Here is a 21,912-nt window from a genome sequence, read left to right on the forward strand (position 1 = left end):
TAGATGTATTTAGCCGTTTCTGGCACAATTCAGATCCACCCTGATCCACCCCTCTGGATCCATCCTCCATCTTGGATCCATCCTCCATCTTGGATCCACCCTCCATCTTGGATTCAACCTGGATTTCTGGTCATTTTTTTTCTCTTGCCGCCGCCATCTTGTTTTTTGACGTCACTTTTTTTCTCTTACCGCCGCCATCTTGTTTTCTCGACGTCATTTTTTCTCATACCGCCGCCATCTTGTTTTCTCGACGTCATTTTTTCTCCTACCGCCGCCATCTTGTTTTTTCCGACGTCATTTTTACTCAGGAAGTTTGCCGGGTATTTTGAAAATATTAGATCTAGCCTTATCAATAATACCGAGCTCAAACCATTTACTGATAAGGCGTGTTAAGGGAGATATGATATTGTTATAATATATTGGTAAATGGTCGTCTTATATACTATTATTTTCTAGAAATGGTGGCGGACGGGGTACGTTTGGATTCAAACCTAAACCTTAATTAATGTATACAATATATCGTAATCATATTAGTTTTAAATGATGGAACGTATATTAGTCTAGATAATTGTTGAAGAACCTTAATTATTTTAATTTTATGTATTTAATAATTTGGGAAAATATAACACTATTTGGGAATTTGAAATTTATCTCAGTCCGATCTTTGACCTTATCCGCTTGGCGGGAAATTTAAATCAAGTGTAGAAAACGACTATTGAACATAACCTAACCTAACCTAAGCCTAATGAATACCTTATTTCATCTTAAATTTAACCTAGAATTTCAAATCTCGCGCCAAATTCTGGAATTAAAATTGAAGCAAGGATTTCAAAACCACGTTGTTTGCTAAGTAATTCAAGCATGGATTTCAAAACCACATTGTTTGCAAACCCCGTTGTTTGCTTTAGACATATGGCTAAGAAGAAGTTGTTTGCCAAGTAATTCAAGCAAGGATTTCAAAACCACGTTGTTTGCAAACCCGTTATTTGCTTTAGACACATGGCTAAGAAGAAATATTTTCGAAATATGTAAACTAGAACGAACAAAGGTTATTTCCTAATGGTATCAAAGGAGATACTACAGCTTGACCTTTGGAGTTTAAGATAGTCTTTTCTTCAAGTTTGGATTTGTTTACCTTATCACTGATATCGATGGTAGAGTATGTCGTCATTTTCCAAGCTGGCGATTGGTTGTTCATATTGAGGATACTGTATGTCGTCATTTTCCATGATGTTGATTGGCTGTTCATATTGACGATATTGTATGTCGTCATTTTCCATGATGTTGATTGGTTGCTCATAATGCTGCTATTTTTATCTGTATGACCAAACTATAAATTCTGATCGCAATTCCTATTCTATCTTCATTCTTGATCTTTATGTTCCAAGAGCTTTACTCTAACTGCGGCAGTTAATCTATAGGTAAATGTTTTTATATTTTGAATATACCTAGTCAAAATGTTTCCTTGTGAAAAGTGTGATTGTATTTTCACCGCGAAAAACAATCTTTTAAGACACGTGCGTTCGGTACATGAAAAAGTAACTTTTCCATGTACAAAATGCGCTTCAAGTTTTACGCGAAAATGTAATCTTGTTAAGCACATGAAAAAGCATCACGTTGTTACCCCTGAAGTTCGTGTTGGTGTTAATCAGACGCGGGGTCTTAATAGTAACTCTTCAGATGAGTCTAGTCAGGAAATATTATCTGCAAGTGCCGCGTCGAAGGTAGCTAACGGTTCAGAGAAACGTAAATTTACGGATTCGGATAGTGAATTTGTGTCAAAACCGGATTCCTTGAGCGTTAACCAGGAATGTGTAGTGAAACGTCGCCACCTATCAGCTTCTAATACTCAAAGTATACCTTCCACGTGTATTCCTGAGACACCGGAGGAATTAATGCCTAAAGCTAATGAAACGGGACCAGCTGATGCATCCATGGAAGTTTCTAGTGAAATTGATCGCGAAATCGAGGACTACATGGATGAAATGGACTTTTATAACCAACCGGAGGATGGGATCAACACTTTTGTGGAAGAATTTGAATCAATACAAGAAAACAACAACGACCAGCCTTTGGATCAGTGGGAGGAAATCACTGCTTTAAATGGAATCGTATCTGCTATCCGCTGTACGCCAGCCCGAGTGGAAACGGATCCCAAGGCATTCATCAACAAACATAGGCAAGTGTTGCATGACCATATTTCGAATAAACTTCAATCAAAGAGAGGCATCAAATGGTATCTGACAATCCGTGTTCGATATATACGTCCAAATGCCATTGATGGCGATTCGGTAGCTGAATCTGAACCTTATTTTCGCGGTTTCACTCACACTACGCTCACCCCCGATGTAATACCTGAGCAAATTGAGTCTACTTTTGGTAAAATTGTTCAATCAGTTTCGGAATACGAAACTACCGGAAGTGGTTGGGTAATAGACCGCATTCTCTACTTGCAACTAAATATTATCGCGTACGTTCCACTTCAAGGTGGATCGTATATTGAACTTCCAAAGTATTTAGCAGACAAAAAGGCTATTATAAACGTTAAAAACGATGATAATAAATGTTTTCTATACTCTATATTAGCTAAGTTACACCCTGTTGAAAATACCCCCAACGAGTTAATAACTATATCGCGTATGTGAATGAACTAAAACTTTGCGGGACAACATTCCCTTATGAGCATAACTCTACCAAACTTTCTAAGTTTGAAACCACTAACAAGATATCGGTGAATATTTATGGATACGATGGTGTCATTTTCCCTTTGTACGTGAGTGAAAAAAAAGTGGAAGAAGGGCGTCAAATAGACCTTCTTCTAATAACTCAGGGTGATAAGAAACACTATTGCCTCATCAAAAATCTTAGTCGATTTCTCAGCGATTTTAGTAAAAACAAACATGAAATGTCGTATCGTCGCTACTGTTTACACCGATTTTCCGGTGATAATGCCAAAGAAAATCTCGCGAAACATGTGTCTAACTGTAGTGTGCATGGACCTCAACTCATCTCTATGCCAACCAAAGACCCTATATGCAAATTTAAAAAGTATGAATGGTGCCAGAGAGTACCGTACGTGATTTATGCAGACTTTGAGTCCATCATGCCCAAAGTCGCAACATGCCTTCCAGACTCCTCTCTGTCATCATCTACAACTTTGGCACTGCATAAATCTTGCGGATATAGTTTTGTCGTCGTGGGTCCAGATGGGACGCATGGCACGCGTGTCACGTACAGGGGAGAGGATGCGACAAAGCATTTCCTAAATAGCTTATTAGCTGAAGAAAGTGTTATCACGGAAAAAATCAAAGAAAATAAACCATTAAATTTATCGAGAGAGGAGACGGAATCATTCCAACAGGCTAGCACGTGTTATCTTTGTGGAAAATCATTTTCAAGCAGTGATTATGAAGTGCGCGACCATGATCACTACTCGGGATGTTATCGCGGTGCGGCGCATAACTCTTGCAATCTCATGTTAAAACCACCGAAACATATCCCAGTTTTTTACATAATTTATCACGGTATGACGCGCATCTCATTATGCAAAGTATAGGGGAAATCAAGGATAAAGATATAAAGTTTATTCCGTGTAATTCGGAAACGTACATATCCTTTTCTTTAGGACAGTTACGTTTTGTAGACTCTATACGGTTTTTACCCGCATCACTCGAAACCTTAGTGAGCAATTTAGCTAAAGAGGGACCAAACAAGTTTAAAATTTTGTCTTCGATATACACACCTGAGGAAGTCGAGTTATTATTGCGTAAAGGTGTTTACCCATATGACTATATGGATGATGACAAAAAGTTCCTAGAAGAGAACTTACCACCAAAGGACGCGTTCTTTAATATCCTCACCAATACGCATATCAGCGAATCCGACTACGAGCAAGCTGGAAAAGTTTGGGAAACTTTCAACATTAAAAATTTGGGTAAGTGATAAAAATTCTTATTTAAAAAAAACCTCGGTATTTATAACTTTTATATTAGGGGAGTACCATGATCTGTATGTAACAGCCGACACCCTCCAAATCGCAGATGTATTTGAATCATTTCGAGATATTAGTATGAGTTACTATAAATTAGATAGCGCACACGCGTACACTGGGCCGGGCTTTGCGTGGGAAAGCGCATTGTACATGACGAAAGTGGAGTTAGACCTATTATTAGACCCCGATATGCATCTCATGATAGAACGCGGAATACGTGGAGGAGTTTCGGTTATTAGCCACCGTTTAGCTACTGCCAATAACAGCTATATTCCCGAAACGTACAACAAAGAAAAACCGGATTCCTTCATCACATATCTTGGTAAATTTTTATGACCCCTTTTTTATATTTAGCTTTATTTTACTGTCTCTTTTAATATAATGGGTTGGTTGTTTTTTTTCTTGTTTTATTCTCTTTAGACTGCAATAACTTATATGGTACAGTGATGAAAGAAGCAATGCCCATGAAAAAGTTTCAGTGGAACAACAGTGTCACAATCGAGGAAATCCTCCATCACCCCGTAAACGATAAAACAGGGTTTATTCTCGAGGTTGACCTCGTTTATCCCCCTGAACTTCACCACAGTCACAATGACTTACCATTAGCCCCCGAAAAGCGACCAATATTAAAATCCGAGTTGTCGGCATACTCCAAGGCGCAGTTAGAACATCTCGGTATCACATTGAAAGACTCTTTGCCGAAACTCGTATCCGATTTCAATGAGAAGAAAAAGTACGTCATACATTATCGCAACCTCCAATATTACATAGAATTGGGTCTTCAAATTAGTAAAGTGCATCGCGTTATGTCATTCGAACAGGGAACGTGGCTTTCGGATTACATAAATTTTAACACAGAAAAACGGAAACTAGCTGTGAATGATTTCGAACGCGACTTCTTTAAATTAATGAATAATGCTGTCTATGGTGAGGAAATAGTTTTTACTTTTTTAAATAAATTCTATTAAATATAGGGTTTATTAATAATTTTTTGTATTTTTTTTTATTTTTTTTTTTAAGGTAAAACCATGGAAAATCTCAGGAACAGAATCGAGTTTCACCTCGTACAAACCCCAGAGAAGGCAGTGAAGAAGGCAAATTCACCAAGCTTTGAGAAATTTACGATATTCCAAAACGAATTAGTAGGAATTCACATGAAGAAGAAACGCTTAAATTTGGACCGCCCCATCTACACGGGATTCACAATTTTGGATCTTTCAAAGGAGTTAATGTATAAGTTCCACTATGGGGTTATCCGACATCAGTATGGTGACAAGGCTCGTCTATTGTTCACAGATACCGGTAAGAAAACCTAACCTAACCTAACCTATCTATTGATTAATATGTTCACATCAATTTTTTTTGGTTTTATTTTTCTCATTACCGACAGTCTTACATACCAGATCGAGACCAAGGACCTTTACGCGGAATTTGCCCAGCAAAGCGACAAATACGACTTCTCGGGATATCCGTCCAATCATCCATTGTACAGCGTTACCAACAAGAAGGTATTAGGAAAATTTAAAGATGAACTGGATGGGGTACCGATCAAGGGATTCTGTGGACTGCGAGCCAAGATGTATTCGATCCTGTCTTTGAACGGTGAAAAAAAAACAGCTAAAGGTATCTGTCGACGTGTAGTCAAGAAAAGCGTATTCCACGAGCACTACCGGGACTGTCTCCTTAATAAACGAATCACCACAGCTACGATGAAAAGAATAGTCAGTAGGCGTCACGAACTTTCAACTATTCAACAAAACAAGATTTGCCTAAACCCGTGTGACGACAAGCGATTCATTTTGGAGGATGGAATTTCAACCCTGGCTTATGGACATATTGACATCTTAAAGGAGAATGAAGATTAACTTTCGCGAAACGCGTGTGAATCCGTAATTTTAAACCCGCGCGCGAATCCGTAATTTTAAACCCGCGCGCGAATTTATTATTTTTATTTCCCGCGAAACGCGCCTTGGGGCCCCGCGCCTATATGAATACTTAATAAAAAAATTGAATCTGAATAATTTTATAAATAAAGAAACACAACTTATGATGAAAAATGTATTGAAAATTTCTTCCACATAAACTCTATAATCATACAATCTTTTAAATTACTATCTTTAGAAAACTTACAAATAATATCAAATAGTTTAATACCTCTACATCTATTTAAGGCAAAATATACACAGAATCCCCCACAAGTTTTACTATTATTGCTTTGCAATTGCTTAGAATTAAATGTTACAGTCACACTATTTCTCTCCACAAAGTCGTTGAATGCAAAATAATCTGGAGGGTTTCCAAAACTATCAAAAAATTCACAGTTCTTCTTTCTTGAAAAATATATTACAGTCCAGTGCTCACCTTTATTGTTAGACATGGCGGTATTAACTATATAGAGTGATGGGAATAATTTTACGTATCGAGGTAACTTGTCAGCCGCAAAGACTCCCCGAAATAAATTTCGGGTAATCGGATCCTTTTCCATTAAAAGGGTTAACTGCGATGTATCCATTAACTCGAGTAGTCAAAGATAACGGCTCGGTTTTTATCAATTTCGATTAAGTTTTGAAATTCCGCGTAGTACAATACACTGATGGTTGTGGTCAAAGATTTTTCAAACTTTAATTCCAAGCGCACACTACCATTCCTTATCAAGTGAAAATGTTCGGCTGAATTGAATAGGTCAGCGGTTAGGTCAAAAGCAAACAAACAATTCCCTTCAGCGTATTCTTCTCTTTTAATCGAGTTTCCCTCGTCAATATTCCATTGTCCCGTTTGAATAAATAAATTACTGTACGATCTCACATATAAATTATTTTTAAAGCTTGGGGTTAAATGTTTATGTGGTACGCATGCACCATCGATATACAACGCCACGTGATTGACTGCATAGTTTTGAAAGTTAAATGGTGATTTTTTATATTCACCCAAGTAAGCATTCTGATCGAGAAGACCAATAACTACTTTTTTTGGAATTTGACCGTTAAATAAATTATCGCGAATCGAAATTTTTGATCCTTGAACGATGGAGAAAGAATTACATTCCGAACGGACAATCGGGTACTTCAGGGTCCCAAGTTCTAATGCCTTGGCATGAGCGATTAATATTTCCGGAACTAGTTTCACTTTCCGGATATACAAGGACGCCATCTCGTATTTAACTTTATATTTTACATCGCCATTTGTATGAATACAAAATTCATTGGGATTTTTTGTAAACTTAAACTTTAGGTTAACCATATTTGGAAGATAACGCGATTGTTGGCAGATGTCTGTATTGACAACACCCAACATATCAATTAACCCTTTAGAAGCCAACTCCTTTCTAGCTTTAAACCCATTGTTGTCGGTGGGTTTATCAAAATTACCGGCCGTGTCTTTATAAAAGAGGGAGCTTGTTAAGAAACTTTCTTTGGCTGGTCCGCCAAAAGTTAGAAGTACTTGTAACATACTTCTATGAGCGTAATTCTGAGCTGATGGGGTAACGGATTTCTCATTCATAAAAACGTGTAATTCACTGAAAAGCGTGTGTAGAAATAGGTTTTCTGGTCCTACGGTTTCCGTGGTGAAATCCGGTGGTGTTCCATCGGGTTGAAGAATTTTCACTTGTACATGAAGCAATGTTTTATTGATATCTACGTATGATTCAGAGTTTTCGGGGACAACGAATGTTAATGTAGAGCAGGGTTGGCACGATGGTATCCAGTCCGGTTTTATCCACCTGTATTAAACCGGTTTAAACCACGTTGAAAAATCCAGTGGATTTTTGAAAAAACATAATAACAGATTAAGCGCAGGCACCATAAAGTGAGATGGAAGGAAAACTTTCACCCACATGTCTTTACCTCTTTATTTCATCGAAATGGTCCCACTGCCCCACCTGAAGCTCGTGAGACTGAGTTGAATTTTTCGCAACACTAAATTGTTTGGTCGGACCGCGCCTTTAGAAGTTTTTTTATCAGACCCTACCCTATTGAAGATCACAAAAAGGCCTACCCGGGCCCGACCCTGCCCTATTGAAGATCACAAAAAGGCCTACCCGGGCCCGACCCTGCTCTATTGAAGATCACAAAAAGGCTTACCCAGGCCCGACCCTGCCCTATTGAAGATCACAAAAAGCCTACCCGGGCCCGACCCTGCCCCATTGAAGATCACAAAAAAGCCTACCTGGGCCCGACCCTGCCCTATTGTAGATCACAAAAAGGCCTACCCGGGCCCGATCCTGCCCTATTGAAGATCACAAAAAGGCCTACCCGGGCCCGACCCTACCCTATTGAAGATCACAAAAAGGCTTACCCAGGCCCGACCCTGCCCTAATGAAGATCACAAAAAGGCTTACACGGGCCCGACCCTGCCCTATTGAAGATCACAAAAAGGCCTACCCGGGCCCGACCCTGCCCTATTGAAGATCACAAAAAGCCTACCCGGGCCCGACCCTGCCCAATTGAAGATCACAAAAAAGCCTACCCGGGCCCGACCTTGCCCTATTGAAGATCACTAAAAGGCCTACCCGGGCCCGACCCTACCCTATTGAAGATCACAAAAAGGCTTACCCGGGCCCGACCCTACCCTATTGAAGATCACAAAAAGGCCTACCCGGGCCCGACCCTGCCCTATTGAAGATAACAAAAAGGCCTACCCGGGCCCGACCCTGCACTATTGAAGATCACAAAAAGGCCTACCCGGGCCCGACCCTGCCCAATTGAAGATCACAAAAAGGCCTACCCGGTCCGGACCCTGCCCTATTGAAGATCACAAAAAGCCTACCTGGGCCCGAACTTGCTCTATTGAAGATAATAAAAATGTATACCAGGGTAGACGGTATGAAAACCCTTCCCGATCCGGCCAGCAAAAGGTTTTAAGTAATTTTCTCACCCAACCAGGTTGGATTGAAAAATTCCGATTAAATCAGGGGCCCTACTCATCTCTAAGGGAAATGTCTGTAGTTTTATCAACTTTTATGTACAATAAAAATGATTCTCAATCAGACGGCCTAGTAGAAGACAGCTATCGCACTAAATGTAAAAAGGAGTGCTAAAAATAAGTACTAGAGAGTAGTTTAAAAAAGCTGGATAAAACCAATAAAATCCGGTTTAAACCAGCAAAAAACCATACCAGTGGCTTTTTCAAGAAAAATCCGGATTTTTGCCAACCCTGATGTAGAGTTCTCATCTACGTTGGACACTGTATTGTATTCGACCCATTCTCCCTCGAGAATTCCCGATTGGGTTAAAGGAACGTTGAAAAGGTCCAATTCCGGAATAGTACACATTCCTGACTTGGGGTGAATAAGTGACATTATAGTTTGGAAAATATATCGGAGTTCTTAGGATACGATGTTCTCTTCTTCTTGGTAACGACTGAACTGATGAGTTTACTCCTTTTACGTTTCCTTTTAATACCATTCCCTGTCATTCTTTTTCTAATTTGATCGTTCAACTCTAAAATAGTTTCCCTTCCAGCCGTGGTGCCATGTGTTTTTACCGAGTTTCTCAAGGGAACACCGCTCGCGACATCGGTGGCGACTTTAGCACCAGTTTTTAAAAGTTTCTTCCCCAGGAAAACAGCTCCTTGTTTAAAAAGCGGGATGGCTCGTCTAAATGCTGATGCCAGAATATTTCCTAATCCATACCCGCGTTGAACTGGTACTCCATGATAAAAAGGAAGTGAACCGTCACCGACTTGTGATTTTTAATAGTTTTCATAGTCGCGAATCTGTTTTGAACCGAACCCAACCTGGGCTAAGTAATATTTATCGTAATCCGACTCGTTCGAGGTTTTCGCATACATGATACGTGATGATCAGTTTCTTACTACAAAATGACTGATACGAACCGGGTGTACTCTTACTTATAGTGACATCCAGGTTCTTCTAGGTCTGAAGTGTAACGTGACGTGTACTTTGCCACGTTCAAAATGAATTGGCACACCCAGTTCACTCATAATACATATTTCGATGGATTGAAATGTGTTACTGGCGACTGGAATATAATGTGGACGAATAAAATCTTTTTCCACTGTTTCACCGTCTTTTCCTTGAACGCTCACAATTCGCAAGAGTGGTGCGTCAACATCACCAACTGATCGATTTTCAGCTACGTCCGAATAAATGAATAAAGAATGTAATCCGACATCCAAATCGACAGAATAGTCTGATACATTAACATCTGTCAACGTAATATTTTCTCCCATATCTCGGGTAAAACCAAGTATAACGGCTAAGATGCCTGGAATTGTAACTGAATAGGAACTGCTTACAGTTACTGCCACCTTGCGTCTATGTCTAATATATTCAAACTCTACAGGTTTCTCCATCGCTCTCGAGTAGTTTGATATACCCTTTCTCATCGTTTCAAATTCAAAACTGATCACATCCAGAAGTTCGGGTATGGAACCGTAATATCCTTTTGGTAATAAAATGTGTGATGAAAGATTACGTTCCGAACGCGTCTCGTCATTACCACTTAGCGTTATATAACAGTCTTCCCTAATGTTATTCCAAGTTCTAGGATAACTTATCTCCGCTAACCCAACTTCGTATGGTCCACTTAAATTAAAACTTTCGGGTAAATAAGTTCGAAACCGGCTAACAGTGTTGTTAGGAAAATATCCCATCGAAGAATCCGACGGTAAGGTAATGTAGAAGCTCATTGTACGACTATTTCCTGAACCCAGCTATCGAACGACGATGGGTAACCTTTCCAACGAACTAATTTTTCTATGGTACCGTTTGAATTACGTCTTTTCCTTAGCACCTTTTCTATTTTAAAATGGCAATTGTTAATGTCTTTACCAATTCTCTGTATTTCCTCTTTGTAGAATATTCCCGAAATGGGCTCTGAATTTAAGTCATTGAGTTTATATACCGGGGGGGACCGTGGTAGTCTAGCCACAACTTGAAATAACTCCTCTGTCCAATTGGGGAGATAGCCCTTTTCAAAGGTCTTCTTGGTTTTACTAATTCTAACAATATCTCCAATTTCAAATGGATACGAATACGGTGGAGAAAAGTCAATATCCCCGTATAGATTCTTCCAAACTTGTTTCGCGTTACCAAACCCAACCTCTCCTGGTTTACATTTAATTGATCTGTGGTAACTATTATTATAAGCTTGAATAAGTTTCTTTAGAATGTCAGTATATTTTAAGGTATTTTTTTCGATGAAATAGCGGTACATACGTTCTTTTAAAGTACGATTAAAACGTTCGACCACTGCCGCCTTAGTTTCCGAATGTGTTGCGAAGAACTCTATACCTAAACGTTTTAGATATTTTTGTATCACAGAACATACGAATTCATTCCCGTGATCACTTTGCACTCTTTTTGGTTTCCGTCGAGATTTCAGAATACTATCAAAAGCTCCAACCATTGTTTGACCTTTTTTGTCTTTAACCGCAACAGCGAATGCATATTTACTAAATACATCGATGCAACATAAGATGTACCGATATCCTCGATTGAAACGACTAATGTTTTCTACATCCACCAGGTCTACTTGCCATTGTTCGTCTATTCCATAGACTATAGTACGATTTCGCTGAAATCGTCGTCTGACATCTTTGTGTAGGGTATAGGTATCTTGCTTTTTGAGAAAATCCAAAACATTCTTGAAATTCACTTTAAGACCTTTCTCTAGTGCCGCTCTATAGAGGTTGCGAGCTCCACCGTACGATCCTGACTCGTTTATATTAAAGTATAGGTTTTTTAATCCATCCATAATGTGTACAGTTGTTTAACGTATAGAAATTCCGCGAGAGAAATATCGAAACTTCAAATATAATTATTAAGACAATTATAAGAACTGCAGTTAATAGTTTGGGAGATTTTAAAAACGATTGGGTTACACCAGCTATAGCTAACGATTCAACAGTACCTCCTTCCATGATGAAGTTTGATGAAATAATGAACAAAACCACATATGTCAATGAAATATATTTATCTTTATTGAAAAGAAAAGTCAAAGTACAATCCAATTTTTAAAACCATCACCAGTCATATTTTCACGTACAGATTCATATCCTTTAACATTCTTATAGTCATCAATTTCAATTTCACTGTCGTGCGTCTTATCATTTCTTTTATGAACATCGGATTTTATCCCACGACTTTCACTTTTATGTTTAACAGGGAGGGGTTTGGACTTATTTTTCTTTTTAGAAATCCTAGGTTGTCTGTCTTTATATAATGAACGTGGCACATTTTCATCACGTAAATATTCATAAAACTGAACCGAACCTATTACCTGTTTTAACTTCTTCGAACCCGGCACGGAATACGTTAGGAGATCTATAATATGCGATCCAGCTATTGGACGACTTTTATATTTAAGTTCACCATGATCCGTAAACGTTAAAACAGACGAGTGTTCGATCCACTTATATAATGTAATAGCCTCATTTAAAATATACGATGGAACACCCGTTGTTATTTCATCATACCAAGTTTTACCTTGCAACTTAACACTATTTCTCTTTTCACCTAGACTAACACGTTGTTGTAGTTTATGATTATAAAGACTTATTTTTTCTGAATCACTCAAATCGCGCTTCGTCATCACATCTCTTGGATCACTCTGAAGTTCTAACGTAGTATCCACTTTGATTGGTGGCTCCGTTGACTTGTTGGGGTATGATTGTAACCTATTTAGAACCTCCTCGGGTACTAGAATCATCTTCCTGGCCATCACTTAATGGCTTTACTAATAGCGGCGCCGGCCACCGAACTTAAAATTGACAAAATTGGTCCAAGAAGAATCGGCAAAAATCCGCCACTCTGATTTAGAATTTTTCTTCGTTTTGAGGTGGGTAGTTTACTCGAAACTTTTCGTAAAGCTGAGCTATGTTTCTTCAATCGTGTCTTCTCCTCCTCTGATACTTTAACATTACCACGTAATATATTTATACAACATTCCACTAAAACTTTAATTTCGTCTTTACTAGCATATTTAATGACGGTTTTTCTCTGCCTTGGGTTACACCTGGACAGGAATTTTAAGAAATTTAAGTGTTCGCACAATCTCGATGGAGGAACCATACTGAAGCTTTATAGGCTTTTATAGATGCGCATCGACTTGGATACAAGTGAAATGAGCAATACTTTATATTTTTACAAACTATTGATGAAAGTTTTGGACAACCCAGATCCTCGATATTGATCACTTCCGTATTTAAATATTGGGTCAAAAACTGACTTTTTTCTAACCCTTTCGAGTATAACACTGACGATTTCTTCAAAATTTCTTCTATAATCTGTTTTTGTTCATGAAATTCGTGATCACCCTCAGACCAACGCAGATCGCAAATGTTTCTAGTTAACCATGAACATTGCCTTTTGTCTGAATTGGAAAGACTGGAGTATGGGAAAGGTGGTTTGATGGTCCAAACTAGACTCTCACTCGTTTCGGTTATGTATAAAGTAAGCTCCTTTAGTATCCACTCTCCTCTTACACGAAAGAAATTAGCCTCAATAAATCCCGGCATTTTATATCGCTGCTAAAAATAGCTAATTTTAATACTAACTAAAGACAAAAGAAAAACCAAGTAATTGTTAACTTACTTTTCTTAAAGAATGGCGAAGACGTCTATGCTGATATAAATACTGAGACCAAATGATCTTATCAATTACTGGTACATATCTTATTATTTTATCTCTAATACTTTAAACCTTTCTAGATAATCTTATCAGCCTATCTACTCTAGCTTTGATTGTTTAAGGTTTTGTTATTTTCATATGATTTTATTTATTTATCACTTTGGTAAATAAGTCGCTCCTTGTTCTCCGGGTAAAATTCCCGACCGCAATCTATAGTTATCGGAGGTATTCTGAGAGAACGGTTGCTCTCTTAGATAAGACCTCATACTGCGTTTAATGTATAAGGGTGGTTTTTTGATTCGATGTAACTTTTTTCCTATCATGGTTACTGCTTTGAAAAAATTCCACTGAACTAAAATTCGGACCCTTAATATGTGGTTAAAATTTCAAAGAGATCCCTCTATTAGTTTTCTTCATAGAAAATAAAGTAGCTAAGGGTGGTTTTCATTTCCATAAAAAAATTAAGACATTTTGGCAAAAAAAGGGAAATTTTCCCATAGGAATAACATGGGAAATGTTTGCTGTGATGGCCAAATTGACTCGAGCATTTTTTGAAGACTATTTATTCGATAGGTCTGAAAATGGTTTTAAATGAAAGGTTGAACATTTTTCTGGTGCCTTTCGAAGTTTTATTGAAAACAATTAATATTAAGTATTACTTTTTGTATTTTAAGCACATACTTAAACTTACGACCTTTTATTCTGTTGGACTTACGTGGTTTAATCCTAGCTAAAATCATAGAGAAACGTACTGTTGGACTTACGCTGTTTTACCGCTAATAGAGCGACTGAGCGAAGATTTTTGTTTAGACAACGCGTGTGGCTATGCCGAGCTTAAGGCGAATTTTTTAACTTTTCACATAAAAGAAGGGGTTAATTCGTCCTAATTTTATTTTAATTTCGTAAGTTAAACCTTATTATAATTTAATACAAAAGAATTTAAATTTAGGATTTAGCCGATAATTTTTAAATTGACTGATTTCACTAAGCCTCGGTCAAAATTTAAATACAGCTGATTGTATGTAGACACTAGAGACCAATTGGCCGTGTAGCGTACGTTTTAAGGTGTTTCACCTGGTGCCATCGGCCCACGATAGCCGCTAATTAGGTAATTTGTTTAAATTAAATCAATTTTTGTTGTTTAAAGTAGATTAATGCAAAAGACGCACAAGGGTTCGTTCCCTGGTTTTTGACTGTTGCCACCAGCCAACAGCTACCTCTACGAACATACCTTTTTTACTGGTAAAATAAATGATAGATTCAATCACACTATCACTAAACCCTGTCACCAAATCATACAATATTTTTAAATGACGCTTTTCCAATAATTCTTATAGGTTAACAATTTAAATTTTAATTATTTAGTGCTTATTCTAACATAACCTCAAAACAGTAAACAATGGCCATTTTTCCAACGATAACTGTGCAGATTATATTTGGTGCCACCGATAACCACTATGTAGATCATTTTATTGGTTTAAATTAATGGTAATATAATTGAATAATTAAACACACGATCACTAAACCCTGTCAACAAACCAACCAATGTTTTTTATCCCGGCTCTTGCAATCATTTTTATTAGGTAACAGTTGCGTTTTTAAGTACTATTTATAACCGCTATTTGGAATAAACCTTTTTGTTTAAATTAGATACATTTTTGATGTGTAAAGTAGATTAATTCAAACTACGCAGAAGAGTTCATTCCCTGGTTTCTAGACAAGGGTTACCGCTACGAAGATATGTTTTTTGCTGGTAAAATAAATGATAGATTCAATTCAATCACACTATCACTAATCCCTGTCTCCAAATCAATATTTTTAATTCAGTCTCTTCCAAGCGCGAAATTACAAATTACAGTGTGTTAATTAATTAATATAAATTTTGGATAAATATGTAACACACTATCATTATTAAATTTCTGAAGAGAGGAAAAAAGATTGAAATAAATTTTTTTAAATTTAAAAAGCAAATTTGGCTCAGAAAAAACCCAGCGCCAGAAGCCTGTCTTATAAAATTTTCACAAGATGATTCGTTCAAGAATGTCTAGAATTAAGTCGCATAGAAGTAATAAATATTTCACCTAAGTCAGCTGACTTGGCCAGGCAGGGCATAGCCCACTCGATCCATGCTCACGGACGCTGCTCTGCCCTCTGCATCTTGCGTCGTGATACGCGTGATCGAGTGGGCTATGGGCAGGGTAAACAAATACGGGGCTGCCAGGCTGTCTCTTACACAATAATGATACAGGGCAAATGACTAGTTTAAAAATAAAACCATGGGACCACAAAGAAAATGCAAGGTAACCAGAGTCCAGACATTAACTCAAAAAGTTTAATTGTTCAATTTCTAAGTTTAGCAGACGACGTGGTCAAATATTATTATATAGCGCGAGCAACTTGCGTCCATGAGCGCGGATCGAGTGGGCTATGCTTGCAGGAAGAAACTTTGTCTCAGTTACACCAAAGAGAATATAGGGGAGGAGTTGAAGATCCCCCGCTCCACAAGGCTAAATTACATTGTTGCCCCTAAATTATACTAGTGGTACGAGGGAGTTTCCGGCTCAGTCGCGCCACCTACGATACTATTTAATGTCTCAAACGGAAATGCCTCGGTACTGCGCATTGAAGATGCGCGGTAGAAAAGAGCAAAAAGATTTTCCCCTCTTTCCACTCCTCCCCTATATTCTCTTTGGTTACACCTTGTATTGGAAACCCCCATACCTATAGCGTTGCCTGTGTACCCCCACCTACGGCACCGTAGTCCTCCCAGCATCCTCAGCGGTTAGGTAGGGTCGTACTGGATGAAATTGTAAAGGGCGCCCCCTCTATCTTAAAATTAGAAGCTAGCTCTCATACAAATAAAATGGCGCTACGCGGCAGCACTTAGCAATCGCCTACCGAAGGGTAGGGGCGTGCGCGAGGTACATTGGGAGAGATACGGTGCCGTAGGTCGCCCATCTTCATTTGCAATCCATCTCAATTCCCTTATCCCTGGTTACACTGCTACAACGAAAACCAAATACCAGCAACATAAGTCCAAGCCAGTCATCTGAAAGACTCAAAACGATGACTCTGATTCTTCTCAATTTGAAATATCAGTAGAAATGATTCTAGATAATCCTCAGAGTTATTTTAAATATTTTAATGCTCAAAGCCAGGGGATAAGGAAAGGCCAAAATAATTTTATTATGAAAATTTGATGTTTTCAGTAATAAATTAATCTCATTGGTGATAACTGATTAACTGGTACCTGAAAGCATTAGTCACTAACTTGCAATATTAGGTCCCTTATGCTTACGCTCCCCTATATTTATGTTTGTGCTTAGTGCAGATTTTAAAAATGCCACAGTTTCTTAACAATCTTAATTAAAATGAAGACTGAAGGAACAGATATTAATAAAAAATGTCTTCGTGGACAAAGACTTGAAAAAGTAAATGATAAGAAAACAAAATGGAATGACCGAAGCAACAGATATTAAACTTTTTCTTTAAAGACATGATTATAAAACATCAATTATTTGAAAAAAATACTTATCTTCGTTTTTTCACCAAAATTACATTTGCCCAAAAATATTGTATCATTAAATTTTCCATTCTTTTCAAAATGGTTCGTGTCAAAGATTTACTATATAACAGAAACATGCGACATCGTTTATATTTACAGCTAGATTTCCAGTGTAGACCATGATAGAAACAGTTCCTCGTTAGTGATATTTAAAAGGATTGCAGCTTTTAATTTGAACTACAATGCGTTTTAATACTGGAAACTAAGCCCAATAGTGAAATAAATACGCAGCCCACCATTTGTCGGTGTCCATTTACGTGTTTCGTGTTATACGTTTGCTCTACAATGTGTTCCTCATAGCGAGTTGAAGTCATACCAAACTAATTCAATCACAACTTTTAAAACAGTTCTCACGCACTCAATAATATACCAAAGGTTTTTTGTTAATAATGTCTTTTATCCAGATTTTAATGATTCATTTATAAAACATTTTAAATCATCGACCCAAAAAATGGGACCCAAATTGAATCGTGGTCGTATAAATGCAGGCGCAAAACCAAAGCACCCTAAAGCGACGTTTAAAATGTCAATCATGATGAAAGATAAAATTTCTTCCTTCGGTTGAATTTAGTCGTTTTAAACAACGTTTTGCCTTATAGTTCGAAAAGAGAAACCTTTAAAAATAACCTATATCCATACTCGGATATTTATTCTAATCCTTTTCATTCGAAAACTGTTAATACCACAAAGAATATATAGAATGAATAATCTGTCTTTCGAAAACAATGCAAATGTAATTTTGGTGAAAAAAACGAAGATAAGTATTTTTTTTCAAATAATTGATGTTTTATAATCATGTCTTTAAAGAAAAAGTTTAATATCTGTTGCTTCGGTCATTCCATTTTGTTTTCTTATCATTTACTTTTTCAAGTCTTTGTCCACGAAGACATTTTTTATTAATTTGGTTTAAGATCTACAAATAGATAACGATAAGGTTCGGCCACGGCCTGCCTGAACGCGTCCGCGACGTATTTACTATTCCCCGGTGATAATTGTTTTCCAAGATGTTGTATTGTAGATTGCAGGGTTGGCACGATGGTATCCACTCCGGTTTTATCCACCTGTATTAAGCCGGTTTAAACCACGTTGAAAAATCCAGTGGATTTTTGAAAAAACATAATAACAGATTAAGCGCAGGCACCATAAAGTGAGATGGAAGGAAAACTTTCACCCACATGTCTTTACCTCTTTATTTCATCGAAATGGTCCCACTGCCCCACCTGAAGCTCGTGAGACTGAGTTGAATTTTTCGCAACACTAAATTGTTTGGTCGGACCGCGCGTTTAGAAATTTTTTTATCAGACCCTACCCTATTGAAGATAACAAAAAGGCCTACCCGGGCCCGACCCTACCCTATTGAAGATCACAAAAAGGCCTACCTGGGCCCGACCCTGCCCTATTGAAGATAACAAAAAGGCCTACCCGGGCCCGACCCTGCACTATTGAAGATCACAAAAAGGCCTACCCTGGCCCGACCCTGCCCAATTGAAGATCACAAAAAGGCCTACCCGGTCCCGACCCTGCCCTATTGAAGATCACAAAAAAGCCTACCTGGGCCCGAACTTGCTCTATTGAAGATAATAAAAATGTATACCAGGGTAGACGGTATGAAAACCCTTCCCGATCCGGCCAGCAAAAGGTTTTAAGTAATTTTCTCACCCAACCAGGTTGGATTGAAAAATTCCGATTAAATCAGGGGCCCTACTCATCTCTAAGGGAAATGTCTGTAGTTTTATCAACTTTTATGTACAATAAAAATGATTCTAAATCAGACGGCCTAGTAGAAGACAGCTATCGCACTAAATGTAAAAAGGAGTGCTAAAAATAAGTACTAGAGAGTAGTTTAAAAAAGCTGGATAAAACCAATAAAATCCGGTTTAAACCAGCAAAAAACCATACCAGTGGCTTTTTCAAGAAAAATCCGGATTTTTGATAACCCTGGTAGATTGATCACGAGGTGATTTGAATATAACGAGGTAATGTGCATTTAAATTCATGGTTCTTATTTCCTTTCCGGGGTAGTAGAGATTTTGCATTAAAATTATGACGGATGTATTTTTGTGGTGCGAACCTCTAATAAAAAGATTAGTAACATCTTTATTATTCGCTATCTCACATAATAAGTCATCTAATATAACAAAGTTTTTTAAATTGGGGTCAAGGGTTGCTACATCTATAAGCCCTTGATGAAATTCTACGAATGATGTATGTTGTAGTACACGGTTAAATAAATCTGGTTGATATTCGGAATAACACCATATAATTCTTTCGGGTGGTGGGAATAAACATATATTATTATTCTTAATTAGATTAGCCGTAAATACTGACTTCCCTGATTGAGTCGCCCCTGCTATAATTCCATTGAATGGATGATGTAAGCGTAAATCTATGGACATGATTAAATAATCAACTGCTATGTTCAGATCTAAAAGAACGAGTGATGTTATTCGTCACTTTCTTTTATTTATAACAATTGTTTTGAGGTACAAATAATAATGGTTAGCATTTGCTTGCAAAATTCAGAACTCAGAAAAGTACTATTAATAAACACATTATGAACTTCAGTCATGTTTATGGTTTTCACTGCATTTGTGAAATTGTCCTCGACGCGTGAAGACCAGTCATGTAATAAACACTCATGTTGAAGTTGAGACGGATGATCAATCATACATCCGTTACATGATTTTCTAATTATTTCCCGTAGTTGGGTTACGATGTTTTCTTTTATATTTTCATAAACACGTTTAACCTCATTCAGGTACAAGAAAATTTGTTCGTACTGTTCCACCAGAGCTTTCCAAATATAACCATTAGCGTTAAATCCTTTCTTAGTTGGGAAGTATGTTCCGTAGCTTTTTCCAGATCCTTGGGTCATTTCCCTGATGTCCAACACACGTTGTTCTTGGTATACCGTCATATCAACGCGAATATTCGATGATCCTTGTAAGAATGATGACTGGGCTGGGGTAGTATCACTTTCCATGAAAGTTGTAATTTGCTCTCGTCTATCCCAAATTTTTTGAAATTCGAACTCCGTCAGGATAATACTTGATGTACCATCAGAAAACCCTAGTCTAATTTTACAGTCTGGGGTAACAGTAACTGATTTTCGGTGTGAGAGTTTGAACACGTTGGATCCCATCCTTCAATAGAATAATAACCAAAAGATAAATTAATTTCAAATATTCCCCAGCAAAACGTTTGATTTTCGAAAAGAACAAAAATAGGTATTGGTACTTACATTTTTTCGCTTGATGCCAATCTGTGATGTCTTTTCTATGAATGTTGAAGAGCAGAATGATATTGCTGTTGTTTGGAAGTTGGTTTTTATTTTAATCTTATCATCAGAAGAGATAATTAAGATAAAGTTCACTAACATCCAATTTCACAACGTTTCTTGGGAAAGACAATGTTTTCAAATGATTGTACTGATATGATAGTTCAAAAGTATTTCGATATTATTTGTACTAGATATAATTTTGATAACACTTTAATGTGTAATTAACCCTTGTTTCGTTCTCGTTCTCGTTCTAGTTTACATATTTAGAAAATATTTCTTCATAGCCACGTGTCTAAAGTACTTGCTTGATTTTTAATTCCAGAATTGGTTTTAGGATTGGTTCATACTTGCATATTATAAGTGTTCTAAATCGACTTAATTGTATAAAACTGAGGTTTACTCTATCTTCATATGGTATCAGATGTATAGTAGTGCTACCAAATCTCACCCTTACATCTTTCGTATTTCCAGTCACCATTAAAAAGATTTCCCGCTAAAAACGTGGTTTTGAAATCCTTGCTTGATTTTTAATTCCAGAATTTGGCGCGAGATTTGAAATTCTAGGTTAAATTTAAGATGAAATAAGGTATTCATTAGGCTTAGGTTAGGTTAGGTTATGTTCAATAGTCGTTTTCTACACTTGATTTAAATTTCCCGCCAAGCGGATAAGGTCAAAGATCGGACTGAGATAAATTTCAAATTCCCAAATAGTGTTATATTTTCCCAAATTATTAAATACATAAAATTAAAATAATTAAGGTTCTTCAACAATTATCTAGACTAATATACGTTCCATCATTTAAAACTAATATGATTACGATATATTGTATACATTAATTAAGGTTTAGGTTTGAATCCAAACGTACCCCGTCCGCCACCATTTCTAGAAAATAATAGTATATAAGACGACCATTTACCAATATATTATAACAATATCATATCTCCCTTAACACGCCTTATCAGTAAATGGTTTGAGCTCGGTATTATTGATAAGGCTAGATCTAATATTTTCAAAATACCCGCCAAACTTCCTGAGTAAAAATGACGTCGGAAAAAACAAGATGGCGGCGGTAGGAGAAAAAATGACGTCGAGAAAACAAGATGGCGGCGGTATGAGAAAAAATGACGTCGAGAAAACAAGATGGCGGCGGTAAGAGGAAAAGAGTGACGTCAAAAAACAAGATGGTGGCGGCAAGAGAAAAAAAAATGACCAGAAATCCAGGTTGAATCCAAGATGGAGGGTGGATCCAAGATGGAGGATGGATCCAAGATGGAGGATGGATCCAAGATGGAGGATGGAAAATGACCAGAAATCCAGGTTGAATCCAAGATGGAGGGTGGATCCAAGATGGAGGATGGATCCAAGATGGAGGATGGATCCAAGATGGAGGATGGATCCAAGATGGAGGATGGATCCAAGATGGAGGATGGATCCAAGATGGAGGATGGATCCAGGGGGGTGGATCAGGGTGGATCTGAATTGT

At 37.5% G+C, this 21,912-nt stretch overlaps 4 protein-coding genes and 1 long non-coding RNA gene across 5 annotated transcripts; 2 read left to right on the forward strand and 3 right to left on the reverse strand.

Annotated features, from left to right (window-relative positions):
* Nucleotides 1-3,103: 3,103 nt before the first annotated feature.
* LOC149685369 (uncharacterized) lies at nt 3,104-5,856 on the forward strand. Its single transcript, XM_089871024.1, has 6 exons — nt 3,104-3,524; nt 3,626-3,934; nt 3,993-4,313; nt 4,412-4,918; nt 5,012-5,222; nt 5,382-5,856. Exons 1-6 carry the CDS (start codon nt 3,104-3,106, stop codon nt 5,854-5,856), a joined length of 2,244 nt encoding a protein of 747 aa, XP_089727150.1.
* Nucleotides 5,857-6,502: 646 nt separating this feature from the next.
* LOC149685370 (uncharacterized protein F54H12.2-like) lies at nt 6,503-9,290 on the reverse strand. Its single transcript, XM_089871025.1, has 3 exons — nt 9,145-9,290; nt 8,288-8,304; nt 6,503-7,626 (listed from the first exon to the last, which is right to left on the reverse strand). The coding sequence occupies exons 1-3, from the start codon at nt 9,288-9,290 to the stop codon at nt 6,503-6,505; spliced, it is 1,287 nt and encodes a 428-aa protein (XP_089727151.1).
* A 1,348-nt stretch (nt 9,291-10,638) lies between these two features.
* LOC149685371 (SCAN domain-containing protein 3-like) lies at nt 10,639-11,709 on the reverse strand. The gene has a single exon (XM_089871026.1). The coding sequence runs from the start codon at nt 11,707-11,709 to the stop codon at nt 10,639-10,641; it is 1,071 nt and encodes a 356-aa protein (XP_089727152.1).
* Nucleotides 11,710-14,618: 2,909 nt separating this feature from the next.
* Nucleotides 14,619-15,361, forward strand: LOC149685372 (uncharacterized). The gene is made up of 2 exons (XR_016384011.1): nt 14,619-15,166; nt 15,234-15,361. It is a non-coding gene; the product is annotated as an uncharacterized LOC149685372 (long non-coding RNA).
* A 4,205-nt stretch (nt 15,362-19,566) lies between these two features.
* On the reverse strand, nt 19,567-20,421 carry LOC149685373 (uncharacterized). Its single transcript, XM_089871130.1, has 2 exons — nt 20,390-20,421; nt 19,567-20,291 (listed from the first exon to the last, which is right to left on the reverse strand). Coding segments are annotated over exons 1-2 (681 nt in total). The 5' UTR covers nt 20,392-20,421; the 3' UTR covers nt 19,567-19,612.
* Between the last annotated feature and the right edge of the window lie 1,491 nt (nt 20,422-21,912).

Source organism: Phalangium opilio, unplaced genomic scaffold (genome assembly GCF_054372755.1).
Source record: "Phalangium opilio isolate 3A_F unplaced genomic scaffold, DU_Popi_V2 ptg000032l_1, whole genome shotgun sequence".
NCBI classification, from domain to species: domain Eukaryota; kingdom Metazoa; phylum Arthropoda; class Arachnida; order Opiliones; family Phalangiidae; genus Phalangium; species Phalangium opilio.